Raw genomic sequence first — 16,814 nt, forward strand, 5'->3', positions numbered from 1 at the left:
GCACCCCCTGCTATTCCAGTACTGAGACCCCCCACACACAGCTCTGCCAATGCACCTCACTCCTGCCCTGCAGCACCCCCTGCTATTCCAGTACTGAGAGCCCCCCCCCCCCCCCACACACACACACAGCTCTGCCAATGCACCTCACTCCTGCCCTGCAGCACCCCCTGCTATTCCAGTACTGAGACCCCCCACACACACACACACACAGCTCTGCCAATGCACCTCACTCCTGCCCTGCAGCACCCCCCTGCTATTCCAGTACTGAGACCCCCCCCCACACACACACACACACACAGCTCTGCCAATGCACCTCACTCCTGCCCTGCAGCACCCCCTGCTATTCCAGTACTGAGACCCTCACACACAGCTCTGCAAATGCACCTCACTCCTGCCCTGCAGCAGCCCCTGCTATTCCAGTACTGAGACCCTCACACACAGCTCTGCAAATGCTCCTCACTCCTGCCCTGCAGCACCTCCTGTTATTCCAGTACTGAGACCCTCACACACACAGCTCTGCAAATGCACCTCACTCCTGCCCTGCAGCACCCCCTGCTATTCCAGTACTGAGACCCTCACACACACAGCTCTGCCTATGCACCTCACTCCTGCCCTGCAGCACCCCCTGCTATTCCAGTACTGAGACCCCCACACACAGCTCTGCCACTGCACCTCACTCCTGCCCTGCAGCACCCCCTGCTATTCCAGTACTGAGACCCCCACACACACACAGCTCTGCCAATGCACCTCACTCCTGCCCTGCAGCACCCCCTGCTATTCCAGTACTGAGACCCCCACACACACAGCTCTGCCAATGCACCTCACTCCTGCCCTGCAGCACCCCCTGCTATTCCAGTACTGAGACCCCCCACACACAGCTCTGCCACTGCACCTCACTCCTGCCCTGCAGCACCCCCTGCTGTTCCAGTACTGAGACCTCCCCCACACACACACACACAGCTCTGCCAATGCACCTCACTCCTGCCCTGCAGCACCCCCTGCTATTCCAGTACTGAGACCCTCACACACAGCTCCTACAATGCACCTCACTCCTGCCCTGCAGCACCCCCTGCTATTCCAGTACTGAGACCCCCACACACAGCTCTGCCAATGCACCTCACTCCTGCCCTGCAGCACCCCCTGCTATTCCAGTACTGAGACCCCCACACACAGCTCTGCCCATGCTCCTCACTCCTGCCCTGCAGCACCCCCTGCTATTCCAGTACTGAGACTCCCACACACAGCTCTGCCAATGCACCTCACTCCTGCCCTGCAGCACCCCCTGCTATTCCAGTACTGAGACCCTCACACACAGCTCTGCCAATGCTCCTCACTCCTGCCCTGCAGCATCCCCTGCTATTCCAGTACTGAGACCCTCACACACAGCTCTGCAAATGCACCTCACTCCTGCCCTGCAGCACCTCCTGTTATTCCAGAACTGAGACCCTCACACACACAGCTCTGCAAATGCACCTCACTCCTGCCCTGCAGCACCCCCTGCTATTCCAGTACTGAGACCCTCACACACACAGCTCTGCCTATGCACCTCACTCCTGCCCTGCAGCACCCCCTGCTATTCCAGTACTGAGACCCTCACACACACAGCTCTGCCAATGCACCTCACTCCTGCCCTGCAGCACCCCCTGCTATTCCTGTACTGAGACCCCCACACACACAGCTCTGCCTATGCACCTCACTCCTGCCCTGCAGCACCCCCTGCTATTCCAGTACTGAGACCCCCACACACAGCTCTGCCCATGCACCTCACTCCTGCCCTGCAGCACCCCTGCTATTCCAGTACTGAGATCCCTCCCTCCTAATGACCTCCCAGGGTCAGGGCCTTTCCAGAGCAGTATCAGCTATTTTCCCCACAGCGAGCAGCTTATTTTCTTGACCTGAACAAAAATCCAATAGAATGTAGGATAAGAAGAGAAAGCGCTGCTGTGATCCTCTGGAGTGCAGGGGGCAGCTCAAGGTAAAATGCCCCCCCCCCCCTGCCACCATACTCTAAGCTAGGCTGCCAGTTGGTGCCCATAATTCAGAAGCCCGCGCCTGCTCTCATGTACCCCATTCTTTCCCCCCCTGTTCTGTAACCAAGCTACATCGTGTAAGAAACGCATCCCACCTGTGTGGCATGTACAGCCCTTACAGACAGGCCATGCCTAAAAGTGGGGTTAGCTGATGCTGTGTCTTCAGATTCGGGCACCTGACTGCATCTTGCAATTCTTAAAACAGAAGCTCAGCACTCAGATAAAATCCCGTTTGTGGTCTTGGACGGTTAGAGGTGAATTCATGGGCAGAAACCTGCTCTGGCCTCCCTGCTCTTTTATTTTGATGCTTATAATGGCATCTTCGCTGCTTGGGCTGGTTGCTGCGTTCCCCGCTTCCTTCCTTCCTGCAGTGAGGTGGGTGTACGAATTGAAGAATCGCTGTTCCTGGAGATCGAGAGCTCCATGCCCTGCAATTTCAGGAACCGCCCAGAATGCCCATAGGAAGCCAGAATTTCAGCTCAGGCCTTCACTTTTACCCTCCAGGAATAGGTGGTGAGGATTTGCTCTCTTTTCTTCACCAGGCAGGTATAGAAGCCCTCGTTAATGGCGTTGGCAATGATGCTCATGTGGTTGTCGTTCAGCGAGAGGTATCCTGGGTAGGAGTATTCCAGGAGCTCTTTGTCTTTAAACCAGCTGCAAGATCAGGAGAGAAGGATTAGGTCAACGTCATAAACACAGGTCAGCAAGTCTTGGCAGAAGCAGAGAAACCACTTGTTATGTCAGAAAAGCGGGCACTGGCTCCGGTTCTCAAGCCCATGCAGCTCTGACAGCTGTTGGTGGCCCTTGAGAACTGGCGTTTTATCACTGCTCTATGGGTTCGCAGGGTCAATGTGGCTTCTGCCCTGCTGAAAATTTCCACACCCAAATCTTACCCCCTCTGCCTCCTTCTTTTCTCTGAGCTTGGAATTAAAATAAAAATGCAAATAAGTCTTAGCAAATACTAATAGAGTAATGCAAGGGCAGGGCTAGAGGAGCTTGATAACTTGGGAATAGGTTCACAGCAGATATAAGGGAAATGAAATGGAGAGCTTGGAGATTAACAGATATACCCTGCAGAGATGGCTATGTACTGTACATATCATGAAAGAATTAGGACTGGAACGAGGGAGCAGTAAGCCTGAAAGGAGTAGAATACCGTCTCATCAATAATTGAATCTGGCGCACAGCCTGTCTTCTTACTGAACTTCCCCAGCCTGGGTGCGAAGGGCGTGCTGTCTCTTATCTGATCTTCATCGAGCAGATGCTCATGAAACCCAGCTTGTGTTTGCAAAGCAACTTTTATTCACAAAGGCATAGGTTACTCTATGCAATTCCCTCTGACAGAGATGCAGTGGCTGCAGTGCTGGACGATCAGGTGGTGGCCGAGCCACACTAGCTGTGCCATCACAGCCCAGAGGTACCAGAGTAGCACAGTCTGGCCAGGCTTAGCCTTTGGTGCTCCAGGATAAGCAGCCAAACCATGACTACACAAACAATGGTCCTGTTCGTACCCCAGATGAGTCCAGACAAGTGGGTTTTGCATCCCTACCAGCAGATGGAGGCAGAGAACAAAACTTTGAGGCACTGCTACTTAACTGAGAGCGCCACATGCAGTCCCTCAGTATTTCTCTGTCTCCAGCAGATGGTAGAGGTGCAGACCCTCAGTATTTCTCTGTCTCCAGCAGATGGTAGAGGTGCAGACCTGCAGTCCCTCAGTATTTCCCTCCTTGATTGTTAATAGGTCAAGTGTTTAGACCCACTGAGAAGCATCCGGGCCAGATGGTACTGGTGGTGCCGGAGAGGCTGCGTCATCCATGGTTTGCGAATCTGGTTCAGCACACAATTGACAGGTCCCTGAGATTGGCTCATTTGTAGGGGCTGTTAAGGCAGATCAGGTGGATCACTTTTGTCTCGCGACTTGACTTTTGAGAGCAGGTGTTTGCAACAAAAAGGATACTCTGAGCCAATGATTTTCAAGGGCTTTGTTTACAATTCCTTGTGGGTTCAGGTGGCAGCCTTGGGGAGTCTCAGAGGTATACTCCTGGGAAAAGGTTGTTGGCCTCACGTCCAGATGTTGTGAGGTATTTGAAGGGGGTTGATCATCTGTGGTCGCCGGTGCATAGATTGGGTCCAGCGTGGAGTTTAAACTTGATCTTGCGGTTGCTTTGTGGGCCTCCATTTTGACCTGTTGCAGAAGGCATCGTTAAAGGCAATTTTTTCATTTAGAAGGATCTCGGAGCTGCAGGCTTTGTCCTGTAGGGAACCATTTTGGAAGAGAGGGTGTTTTTATGCATGGTACCTTTGTTCCTATCTAAGCGGGTATCTTCGTTTCACCTGAATCAGACTGTGGAGCTCCTGCCTTCCTGAATTGATCTGCTGAGTCGCCGGAGGCAAAGGTCACAAATAGTTTTCAGCGGTCGGATCATTTGTTTGTATTGTTTGGAGGTGCCAGAAAGGCCTCCAAGGGCATGGTAGTGCATTGGCTGAAGGAAGCTATTGTTTTGCCCTACCTTTGTAAGGGGAGAAGAATTCCAGAGAGGTTGTGTATGAACTCTACTAGAGCGCAGGCAGCATCGTGGGCTGAGTGTCTGTCAGTGTCACTGCAGGAGATTTGTAGAGCGGTGACGTGGTCTTCTCTTCACACTTTTTCTTGCCGTTACTGTTTAGATGTTCAGACTCTAGGAGAGCTGATCTTTGGCGAAAGTGTGTTGAGAGGGGGTCTTTCACTGGCCCACCCAGTGTAGGGATGCTTTGGTACATTCCACTTGTCTGGATTGATCTGGGGTATGAACAGGAAAGGAAAATTGGTTCTTACCTGCTAATTTTCATTCCCGAAGTACCACAGACCAATCCAGAGACCCAGCTCCTTAATGTTCAAGACCTTTAGGGCAGTCTGTATTCTGGCATGCTTACTGGGAAGAACTGTCAGATGTATATATACAGAACCTAAAGAAGTTTGCTAGGTTGTGGTTAGCCCCTTGGGTTGTTCTGTGGTTTTTCTGTTTGTGGGCTCCAACTCATGGGTTGGCGTTCACCCTCATTTAGGGGGTTGAGTTGTTGAGGAGTTGTTACTCTATAGTTGGCTTGGGTACAGGTCAATACTGAGGGACTGCAGGTGGCACTCTCAGTTGTGTAGCAGTGCCTCAAAGCTTTTAGTTCTCTGCCTCCATCTGCTGATAGGGATGCAAAACTCACTTGTCTGGACTGATCTGTGTTACTTCAGGAACAAAAATTAGCAGGTAAGAACCAATTTTCCTATTTGCCCCGTGGTACCAGTTTCTTCAAGAAAGTCAGGTCCACAGATGCAAAAAGAGGAAAACTAGGACTGGCTGCCCCTCCCCGATCTCCTTTTCTTATAGGCAGAAGTGACAGCCTAGGAAAGATATTGTACTGCGAGGAACGGCTAAAAATCTCACTTACTAAACTTTGCCTTTTTTATGACTAATCTTTTTCCCGCACCGGAAGGTGACGTTCCTGCCCTCGGGCACTACCTTCGTTTTGGTTCTGGGTGGTGCAGCCGTTGGCACCACGGTTGGGAAGGGGAATTCTGTTGGTGAGGAGAGAGAAATGTCAGACAGATAAGCAAATGTCACACTAAGAATTCATCAGCACCATTAACAAAGCCCATATCCGGTGTAGTGAGCTCTTCCATATGTCTCTTGGGATCCTGATTTTAAAAAAAACAACCTTTTTTTGTTAGAACCCCTAGTTCCTAAGTAAAGTAGCAGGAATAATGAATAATACCATAGCAGAAATCACAGCTGTAAGGACAGTGCTTCTTCATCAGTCTCCTGCGTGTATCACAGAACCCCTTCCGAGCCCATGAAGGACAGACAAAGAGCCTGTCCAGGCACCCTGTGGGGAAGGAGGGTGGAGAATTATTTATTTATTTAGATTTTTATATTCAGCACTTCAAAGGGTATATCAAAGCCTGGGTGCCCCTTCAAAATTCTGCCCAGCCCCCACCTCACCCCGCCTCCCTCCCAACTCCCCCACAAGACTGACTAAAACACCTCGTGCTCCAGTGGGTGGCCCGAGAGCGATCTGCTGCTACTAACCAAAATGGCCTTTAGCTCCTAGCATGTGACAGGGCCTACCACCGCCATTGGCCGGCCCCTGTCACATGCTAGGTGCAATGGACAGCCCACTGCTCTAACCACTAGGCTACTCCTAGTTCCTCCTCCTGTCTGCATGTGCTGTACGTAGGCAGAGCTTTCTGAGTAATGATTAAGGAGCTCTTTGTCTGTTTTCTAGGGCCAGAAATGGCCCTGTCCCCCAGGCACACAGATAATGCTGTGTACAGCATGGGGTGCCTAGAGAGAGACGTGAACTTTACTGGACAGCTCTCTCTTCTCGAGACCCATCATGTAGACAAACACACATAGCTACATCTACAGTCTTACAACTGCAGCACAATATATGGAGTCGTCTTTCTCTTACCGTAGAGTCTGTATATTCCCCACACGTCATCCTGTGAAATGGTATTTTTCCCTGACAGGGTGGCATTGATGTGCATCAGGGCATTGTGGTTGAGCGAATGCATGAGCCCCAGGGCATGCCCGATCTCATGGGCTGCCACATGCACCAAGTCTGTAAGCCAGACTCCTGAGAGAAGAGAGAGACAGCTGTGACATGGAGAACACCAGAGGTTAGCAGGCACAACTATGCAACACCTCCGAGGTCCCATGGCTGGAGGCCAGGAGAAGGACCCAAGCTGTCATTTGCTCTCCACGTCACCCGGGTGCGAGGGTGGCCAATCATGCTTTTCATCCACCATCTCATTCTGCAGCTCTGCTCTGAGGATTATTCCCAAAAGCAGAGACCATTGTGCTCTGAATGAATGCAGGAAAGCTGATGAAGGAAACCCAATTGGGTGGGCCCTTCTTCCCTGAAAATGGGGCCAAATTTCTAAGGTAGATGGTGGAACATTAGCAATTTAGTTACTAAACGGTTTTGGTAACTGCTAACTGCAGCGTCTTGCAAGAATTCCTCCTCTGCCTCTAATGCCATGAGGCCACCTCAGCAGCGGGAATCCAAGGAGCTTTACTTAAAATAAAAAATGCTTCTTTCAAAGCACGTCAAAGGCTCCCATTAACTTGAGGGGAGGTCGAATGAGATACGAGTGACCCATGAAAGCCTTCTAGCTCCCTAGTTCTGGATGTGCACATTTCTGTAAGTTTTGCGGAGGCTGCGAGCCAGCTGCATCCTTTCCTCTGGATTTATTTGGAAAGACAAGGTAGCTGCAGGCAGACACTCGGGGGCCGCAGCGGATGGATGACAGCTTTTATCTTGCTGGTAGCTCATAGCATTGACATGCAGAGTATCTCCATGCCCCACTCTCAAAATCCTCCTCTGTGGAAAATAAAGGCCTGAGGGCAGCATGGCCATACACAGTCGTTCTTTCTCTAGCTGTGCAGGACGTGAACAGTTCATACGGCTACAAAGGGCCCCTCCCTCAACTCTGATGCTTCTTGAGGCCAAAGCCAATACACACATTCGCCTCAAAAAGCAAACATGGCAGGTCAGGCCATCCATAAATCATCAGCGATGCATGGTACCTGTGCCTACAACGTTCTCTTTCATAATCTGCCTCAGGGACTGTCCTCAAACAGGAGATGATAATGTCACCAAGATTTCATCAGCTTAAGAGCTTGTAGCTCCCGAGAGTCGGGAAAGTTTATAAACTGCAGAGAACCAAATCTTAACCAAGGGACAGCGAATCCAGGGAGAACTCTGGAGCCCATCCCTGTGCAGAAAAGACTTCAGTTGGACTGAAAGGGAAGCAAACAGTTTTTTTTTTTACATAACATTGAGTCTCTCACCTATAGTGAAACATGAGGCTACAGTCTCAGGCCATTGCTTTCAGCTGAAAACCGGACCTGGCTGTCCCTGGCCTGAGCCTGCTATGTAAGTCTTTGCGCTCAGGCTCCTGTGAGCATGAACCTCTTACTACTGTCGCACTCGTACAAGTCCTGCTAGGGAGAAGGCATGATCTAATGGGGCGGCTCTGAACAACAGACCAGGAGGACTGCCCAGCCTAGTCCAGAGTCTACAATGAATATGCAGGAGATGTCTCCTGAATTAAACCCAGGACAGGCTCGCTTGAGAAGCCCTCTCTTAGGAGTTCAAATCTCAGTTTTGCCAGTTCTCTGTTAGTCAGGTGGTAGCTCCCTGTGTCTTCAGTGCCCAGAGTACATCGGACGGATGGGTCTTACCTTTCTTCCAGCTAAATCGAGTCTTCCCCAATATCCAGTACTCGCTGTCATCAAAGTGTATTTCCCCTGTGCGTGGGAAGTATGCGTGGGCCAGCTCACCCGTTGTCCCATCGAAACAGTGATGGGTGAGGGATTCCAGGCAGTCTGTGTGGTTGATGGGATAGAAGCCTGTCACCAAAACAGAAAAAGAAAAGATACAGCAAAATCGCTTACCTGGGACAGCAAGACAAATTAGCGAGACTGCACTGCAGCGATGAGGAACATCTAGAAGTCTTTGAGCATGTGCAGATGTTCCTGCACGAGTCTCTTCGGTGGGGAGGAGGGTGGGATTATGTGGCTGATTGTTCATGCAGGCCATAGCTAGCACTTGTTACGAGTAAGCAATTTCACTTTCTCGGAGGACAAGCAGGATGTATTCAGCCACACGAGCGGAATTCCCAAGCTGAGGGTTGCTTTGAAATATTTCGTCTTTTGCTGGGTAAGGATAGCAATTCTATTGGAGATGATGGAGGAAGAGGTGTGGCTCTTAGTTATGTAACTAGGGTTTTAAGAACTTCTTGGCCAAAATTCCTATAATTGTGAGAGTCTTCCTGGAGACAGTAATATTTGGTAAAGGTGTTTGTAGAGGACCAAGAAGCTGCTGTGCATATGTCTTGGAGAAGGTGTGCTGTTGACTGGCCAGACTAATTTTATGAGAGAGGTAAAATACAGTCAGAAAGCCACATAGAAAGGGTTTACTTTTGGGCTGGTAAGCGTTCATAGCTGGATCACAGGGGAGAAAGAGTTTGAGATTTCTGAGAGGTTTAGATCTTTCCAAATAAAAGAGCACGGCTCTTCTGCAGTCTGAGGTATGAAAAGTTATTTCAGCTTTGCTGAAATTAAGTTTGGGAAAAGATCTTGGAAGTAATGGATTGATTGAAATGAAATTGCAAATCCATCTTTGGTAAAAACATAGGGCAAATTCTCAATTTTCTCTTCTTGAAGATTTGTGTGTAGAGAGCATGGACTACTAGGGGCCTGTAGCTCACTCACTCTGCATGCTGAAATTATTGTTGTCAAATATAACACTTTCCAAGACAGAAACTTGTGTTTGACCATTGCTAAGGGTTCAAATGGAGACTTCATTAATCTAAAAAGTACTACATTGCAGTCCCATTGAATGGAAGGGACTTTAATTAGTGGGCAAATATGTTCGAGATCTGATGAATTTAGCCACTATGAGAGAGTAAGAAACTGGATGACCTAAGTGTTCAATATAAGAACATAAGAAGCTGCCATACTGGATCAGACAAAGGGTCCATCAGGCCCAACATCCTGTTTCCAACAGAGGCCAATTCAAGTCACAAGAACCTGGCAAGTGTTACAATAAATCACCCAACCCTCAATCTCTAGCACTTGCATCATGGATACTGAAACTGAGCAAGTACACTCGATGCCCTTACCTGGGGCAGTAAAAGGAGTCATTTTTGAGAGCAAGAAGATCTTCCTCCAGAAGCTCCTAAACCTTGAAATGGAAAAGGTTTTCCATTGAGGCGTACGTCCCAGAACACGACGACTTCGATACAATTTCTTAATCTTTCCAACGTGGAATTGAAACCTAACTCTGTGTACGTTTAAGTGCTATCGTGATGCCAGTAAAAGGAGAGAAGTGGACGCTGGAGGGATGGGGAGGGGGGTGTCAGACCCACTCCTCCCTCCCGGGCTTGCTGTGTTTACCTATTTTCAGATCACTCTCCTGGTCAGGAGGAACCTCTTTGAACTGAAAGGGAGAGATGTCATTCCACATCTGGAAAGCAGCTGCAAATCCCTTCCTTGTGTCGCTCTCATTGATCAGATTCCGTGGGAAGGACACCACCCTGCAAAGGCACAATGCAAACTCTCATAAATAACCCATGTCAGTCTACAGGTCTTCTAACATCAGGCCTGTGAACTTTTCACGTAATTAGCAGTTTCCAATGATATCGATTTAATGAAAGCAGGATGCTCCTGTACTGCTCATCATCAGAAATCACTACCATCACTGGGCTAGTGCACACCACGTACACCTAAACAGTCCAAGAGGGATGTCCAGGAAGGAGATGTTTAAAAACATGCATGCCAAACAAGACACGTACAAATACCCAGAACGCTTCAAGGAAATAAAAGGCAGCAGCACTTGTTTCCATTAAAAAAAACAAAACAAAAAACAAATGCTAGAAGGAAGGTAGCTGAGAGAAACACTTCTTCAGGAGGAGAGTGCGTAGCTGAAATCGCCAACCAGGAGAGAGGCTAATAATCAAAATAGAGGCCCCGGTGTGATAAGGCGTTCCCTGCTGAGCTTTAACAAAAACTGTGCTCCTCCATGCACAAGATATTGGCTGCTCCTTCCCAGTGCAGAGAGGGGCGGAGGTTTAACGTCCATGTTTTTAGCACCGCAAATTTAATTCCTGCTTGGGAGTGGAGTAAAGTTTCTGGGGCAAGGGTTAGTCTATGGGGGCTGAACCTGGAGTTAAGTGTTCCCAGATCATGTTTACTGCATGCAATAATACACTTAAGTCATATTATATGCGTGCCAAGCTAGGTCAGCACACTTTTCTAAACTCCTAAGGCGTCACCCTCATCTTTGCTTCATTTCTCCAGCAGGAGAGTTCACAGTGAGTTTCAAACAGTTAAGCAGTTGTCAGCTACCTGTTGCTGTGTGACCCACTGTATCCTTATAGCTCACGTTTTCTTAACATGTGATAAAGAAAATCTGTGGTAAAGTTCAGGGCCAGAGAGAGAGCATTCAAGCCTGCATGGAATGGAGACAGAGACTGGGTGGGCTATGATAATTTTCTGCCATCAGTTTCCAGGAGACAAGGGTAAAGCAGGCCTTTTGGTGCTGACCTAAGTTTTAGCTTTAACAATCTTGCCAAGAACAAACTTGAAACAGAAACAGCCTTACAGCTATCATGGAAAATATCAAAGAAAAACACATTTTCAATTCAAGAAATATACAATGCTTAGAAATGATTTGTAATTTTGTTTTTCAATATTTCGTAAAATGCAGGACCGGTTGCATGTGAAAATGTAAACAGATTGGGACAGGAGCGTAAGGTTGCCAGACAGCAGTTCTGAGTCCTGCAGGCAGGTTTCGAAATGATTGTGAGACAGAAAATGCTCCGAGGCAAAGTGTAAGAGGAATGCGAGGCCTGCCCTTCTCACCTGTATGTGAGGTTATAGTGGTGCCATCTCAGCAGGGATGGGGTTAGGGTGTACCGCTTGGGTCTCAAACGGGACAAGGCCTCAGGCACGGTGACCTCCCACACACCATGTGCTGCAGCTTCTTCCTGGAAGAGAACAGATTACAGGCTGGCAGGCAATGACTTTATGAACCTCTGGCTGGCTTTCAGTCTAACTATGCAATTATGCAGCTGTGTAATTGTCCTGCGTTTGGAGAGGCAATCCCCTATTGTGGCCAGAAAACGAAAAACAATGCTCTGAAGTTTATGTCTCTCAAAATAACTTGAAAGCTTGAGCTGTCCCCACGGCTCAGTTTGGTGTGCCTGTCAGTCCTGGGCCTGGTGGCTCTGAAAGTGTCTCGGAGGAGCGGCTCCTCCAGCCCTCGTTTCTGCCAGGATTCCCTCGCCCTGCCTAGGCACATCGTTCGGAGGGGAGGAAGAGAGAGACAAACATATAACATTAAAGTGGGAGCTCCCCAGAGAAAAGAAGGAAGGGCCGTAGATACATGGGGCAAAGACTTTGTCATTTCTCACAAGGTCCGTGACCAGCTAGGACCTCTCTCTATAATCTTTTATTCTGCAACTACCTCCTGACCCAGGTCAAGCTCTGACAGCTCAAGCCAGTCCTGATTTTGTCCAATTCCATCTCTGGAGAAAGACAGGTGGTATGAGAAGTCACTGGGTGGTATGAGAAGTCACTGGGTCTGCTACAGTTGTGCTGCTTTTACTCTCATTGCTGCTCATGCCAAGATGCACTCGGGCACTAGATCAAACACCTACAGCGGGACAGGTGCATGAAATTCAGAAATCCAGCGCCCGGTTCTGAGGACCTTGGCTTTAAGAGGGACTGGCTAGGTGAGTGATGTGGCCCTGGTCTGCAGAACCGAGTCACCGGTTCAGATCCACCCCGGGCAGCTCACGCTTCTCTAGGGAAGGACGGTGACCTCGGTCCGCCCTCCCACGAGGATGCCAGTGGGCACCGGTGCTGCTGGCATCCTTGTTGGTGATCCTAAGAGAGAGGCCAAAGGTTGATCAGGTGTGGGGATCCCAGGACAGGGCTCGGGCACGGCAGCAGCGTGCGTGGGAGAAGCTTTCACTGCCGCGCTTCCTGTTCTGTGCACAAGAGAGGAGTTTATGCCCGGGTTATCAGTCTGTCATCTTGCATGATCACTGAAAAACAAAGAAAAGAATTAGTGTGGCTTAGCTTCCTACCTGAGCAGCAAATCCCACCGCGTGGTGAAGGCAAATCAGTGCTAAAGACACAAAGGCAGAGAGGCATAAAATGCCCCCGGTGGATTTCCATCCGTGCCTGCCATCTGTGGAAAGTGCCTGCGCTTCCTCCATGCTTGCCTTCGGTGACGAGCTGCCGGCCGGCACAAGCTGCCTTCTTGCCTGCTGCTGGAAGTAGCTGCCTGTCACTTGCTGATGGATTTTTGCAGGAGCGGCGGGCTTTGAGGAAACGCCTTGGGATGCTCCAGAGTTGCCTGTGCTCTCTGGAAAGGAAAGCGGCTGGGATGGCCCTGAGCCCTTTCAGCTGACTTGCCCGCCTGTCCAGGAAGAAGAAATCTGCTGCTGTCAGCTGGACCTGCAGGGCAGAAAAAAAAAAAAAAGAAAAGACACCCAGAAGCCAGCATCCTGCCCAAGACCATATTATTCAAATTGCTTGCAGATGTGTACAGCCCTGCAGGCCCGGCCCACAGATGTGCAAACTGCGAAGCAGGCAGACTGCAGCCTGATTTGGGAAGATTTCCTCTGATTCGCCAGAATCACATTTTGGGGAAAATAACAAATATCCAAAACCTCTGAACAAAGTGAAAAGCTTGCTTTGGGTTTGTTTGGTTTTTTTGGAAAGATACGTGGAACCCCAGTCTGAAGAAATGTGAGCCTTTGGAAGTTTGAAAATTCATTTTTCAAATCATCTTCCGTTTTCTTAAAATAAAAAAGGTTTGAAATGTTTCCAGGTTTATCAAATTATTTAAAAACCTAATTTGGAGCTGTCCCTACAGCTCCAGCACAGGCTCATTGTCTGTATACGTGAAAGGGGAAAGCCGAGAGCATCGAGCTTCATCCAAGTGTTTCATAATGTGGCAATTCAAATTTAACTTCAATGCATTGCACTTCTGCTGTACACAATTTCCTCATGAAAGGAATTTCCCCCAAGGTCGCTGACCCTTCCTCTAATACTGAAAAACATCGGGAATCTCCTGGATTAGCGTGCCAGGCGGTGCAAACGTCTTTCACTCTGAGCCGATTGCAGAAAGAGAAAGATAATTCACGAGTGAGGCATACATGAAGTATTTTCTTGGCAGTGCCTTTCGTATTCTGGATACAGGCCCGGGAAAGGAGTTATAGGTTGCAAAATGGCTGCTCCCAGAGGGAATAGAAAATGTGGATGTAGGCGATGGAAACTTCTTTAGATAACCTCTATCTTGCTTTAAAGCTGAACAGGCCGTTAGTTATATTCCCCTGTGATCTACAGCAGAACCATCGTACTTGTATTTATGGAACACTTATAACCCGCGAGTCTGCAGAAAGCTTGCTCCTAGCAGGTCATGTCCTGAAAACAAAGAACAATGAGAAGCCCGAAGCATAAAAAGCCAACAGACAGATAACCAATAAATAAAACAGACCATGTCTAGCACAAGCAAAATCATGCAGTACAGGAAAGCTAACCACGACAACACCGCATATTCAGAAATCTCCCCAACATGCAACCCAGAGACTTAGCCGGATAAAGGGGGATAAACACTGTGGATCCATCAGGTCTAGAGGACGTGTATAAAGAGCAGGCAGCAAAACACTGCACGGAGCGGCAGTAGCCACAGAGGCATTCACGGAGCGGGATGCCAGTGGCCAGTAGTTAGTGTTCCACCTTCACGGAGCGGAAGGATGGAGGGCTGCCATCTCCCAATTAAAAAAAGAAAAAAAACAACAAAAAAACAGGGATGGGTTCATGGGCTATAGGTATTACCAATTATTAGGCTTATTCAATTACCAATTATTAGGCTTTTCAATATTAGATGATAGTTAATGTGACCTTCAAGGCATACTTCACTTTCAATGCATATCAAGCATAGCTCTCTGCTTCAACGGCAGGGGAGAAGTAAAACTAATACTTCACGCATATCCAGCACAGCTCTCTGCTTCAACGGCAGGGGAGAAGTAAAACTAATACTTCACGCATATCCAGCACAGCTCTCTGCTTCAACGGCAGGGGAGAAGTAAAACTAATACTTCACGCATATCCAGCATAGCTCTCTGCTTCAACGGCAGGGGAGAAGAAAAACTGATACTTCACGCATATCCAGCATAGCTCCCTGCTTCAACGGCAGGGGAGAAGAAAAACTGATACTACACGCATATCCAGCATAGCTCTCTGCTTCAACGGCAGAGGAGAAGAAAAACTGATACGTCACGCATATCCAGCATAGCTCTCTGCTTCAACGGCAGGGAAGAAGAAAAACTAATACTTCACGCATATCCAGCATAGCTCTCTGCTTCAACGGCAGGGGAGAAGAAAAACTAATACTTCACGCATATCCAGCATAGCTCTCTGCTTCAACGGCGGGGAGAAGTAAAACTAATACTTCACGCATATCCAGCATAGCTCTCTGCTTCAACGGCAGGGGAGAAGTAAAAACTAATACTTCACGCATATCCAGCACAGCTCTCTGCTTCAACTGCAGGGGAGAAGAAAAACTGATACTTCACGCATATCTCTGCTTCAATGGCAGAGAGCTATGCTGCCGCTTACCCAACTAATCAAACTTAATATTTCACTTGGATGCAGCTCCATCACTGCTCTCTACATTAATGGTGGGGGTGAAAGGGAAATAGAACCAAGGTTGCTAAGAGCCAAGAGAAACAGATAAGTATGAGGAAAAAGAAGTGTGAAGCTTGCTGGGCAGACTGGATGGGCCGATTGGTCGTCTTCTGCCGTCATTTCTGTGTTTCTATGTTTAAAGCGTGGGAGATGAAAATCCAACCAGTGTTCCGGGTGGGAGCCAGCTTAGTCAGATCATACCGATATTTGGCGTTATCTGGATAACTTTATGAGTGTCTGAGAGCTGTTGTAAAATTAGTCAGAAAAAACCCATCTGGCCTGGTGTATTCAGTGGAGCATCCGGATACGTTTATTTGGCTCACTTAACTGGACGTCCTGTGGCTGAATACTGACCCCTAAGCTTTCAGTTTCTTCTGGAAAGTCAGATACATCGGGGGAGAGAGTTCCATAACTCTGGCCTGGTGACTGAAAAGGATCTAGCAAAGGTTTCAGCTGGATGGAAGGCAGAAACAGAGGGGAGACCAGGAACGGTTTTCCCCCTTGGCGCAGTAACTGAGAAGTTAGAACTACAAGGAGCAAAGCCACGCCACCAACTGTATCCTCGCCCCGTGCTGTACGGTATAAGCATTGATCTTATGGTTAAACTGCTCTAATAATCTACACTGGAAGCACAGCAGCGTAATCCCCAAGGGACATCGACACCGAAGCCTCCGGTGAAATGATTTGCAGCAGCGCGCGCTGGATATACTGGGAAGGCCCGCATGGGGGTAACTTAGTGCCGGGCTGGATTTAAGCAAAAGCAATAGAGGCCACGTGCCAGGGGTGCAAATTCAGAAGGCACCCCAAATTGGGATTTTCCCTGTTGCTTTTTGATTTTCTGGGGCAAATAAACCCCCCCCCCTTCTGTATGTGGGGGCCCTGACACAGAGGCTGATGCAATAAAAAGGGCCCCCAACATGAGCGCCCATTCTCACCTGACGCAATATTCATATAAGAGCGGAATGGGAGCTGCGCTAGGAGGGAACGTTTATTGTGCGTTAGGCACAACTTCAGCTTAATTGCTGAGAATGCACTTTGAGGATTCCAATTAAAATCCTGACCTTTTCCTCAGGCTGCACATTCCCTTCACTTATTAAATTGGTTACGAGGAAAGCAGGTGAAGAAGAATATATCCAAGCTGAGCAGGGAAACCAGAGAAGTTGCAGATATGTTGCTGCGCAGGAAGCCGCATCTTTCACAATACAGAGGAACAATTTTTTTCTCTGTTTCTCCTGAGTCCTTGACTGCGAGAGAACTTTACTCCACCCCTGGATCTGGAGTTAATTCTCTGGGTAAAAAAATGCACTTAGGGTGCACTTCCCTGCATCGGGCACTAATAGGTAATGTTTCATTGCCATAGAATTTGCATGCGTTGGGCGCTATCGGGTACATGTTTGTTGGAGCACGTGTTTTGGACCTGCTGATTTCCTTACTGCACTGGATGCTGTTCTTGCGCGCCCAAAACATGCACCCAAGCATGAGTAAACCCATGTGCTAGGCCGGTCGCGCCTGCTTGCATCGGCCTGGGAATGGGATGATTGTCTTT

The 16,814-nt window shown here is 48.7% G+C and overlaps 1 protein-coding gene across 1 annotated transcript; it reads right to left on the bottom strand.

Annotated features, from left to right (window-relative positions):
- Window positions 1-1,688: 1,688 nt before the first annotated feature.
- Window positions 1,689-13,495, bottom strand: MMP23B (matrix metallopeptidase 23B). The gene is made up of 8 exons (XM_029579261.1): window positions 12,658-13,495; window positions 11,429-11,553; window positions 9,962-10,101; window positions 8,246-8,413; window positions 6,471-6,635; window positions 5,775-5,885; window positions 5,451-5,577; window positions 1,689-2,684 (listed from the first exon to the last, which is right to left on the bottom strand). Exons 1-8 carry the CDS (start codon window positions 12,787-12,789, stop codon window positions 2,510-2,512), a joined length of 1,143 nt encoding a protein of 380 aa, XP_029435121.1. The 5' UTR covers window positions 12,790-13,495; the 3' UTR covers window positions 1,689-2,509.
- Window positions 13,496-16,814: the final 3,319 nt, after the last annotated feature.

The sequence above is a fragment of the Rhinatrema bivittatum genome, chromosome 15 (genome assembly GCF_901001135.1).
Source record: "Rhinatrema bivittatum chromosome 15, aRhiBiv1.1, whole genome shotgun sequence".
Classification (NCBI taxonomy): domain Eukaryota; kingdom Metazoa; phylum Chordata; class Amphibia; order Gymnophiona; family Rhinatrematidae; genus Rhinatrema; species Rhinatrema bivittatum.

Excerpts from the sequence above, each read along its gene's own strand:
- MMP23B (XM_029579261.1), bottom strand. The coding sequence starts at position 12,789 with ATGGAGGAAGCGCAGGCACTTTCCACAGATGGCAGGCACGGATGGAAA. Across the intron at positions 6,636-8,245 it reads TCGATTTAGCTGGAAGAAAG|GAGTCTGGCTTACAGACTTG; the intron begins GTAAGACCCATC and ends CTCTTCTCTCAG. Across the intron at positions 5,886-6,470 it reads GGGAATATACAGACTCTACG|GGTGCCTGGACAGGCTCTTT; the intron begins GTAAGAGAAAGA and ends CCTTCCCCACAG.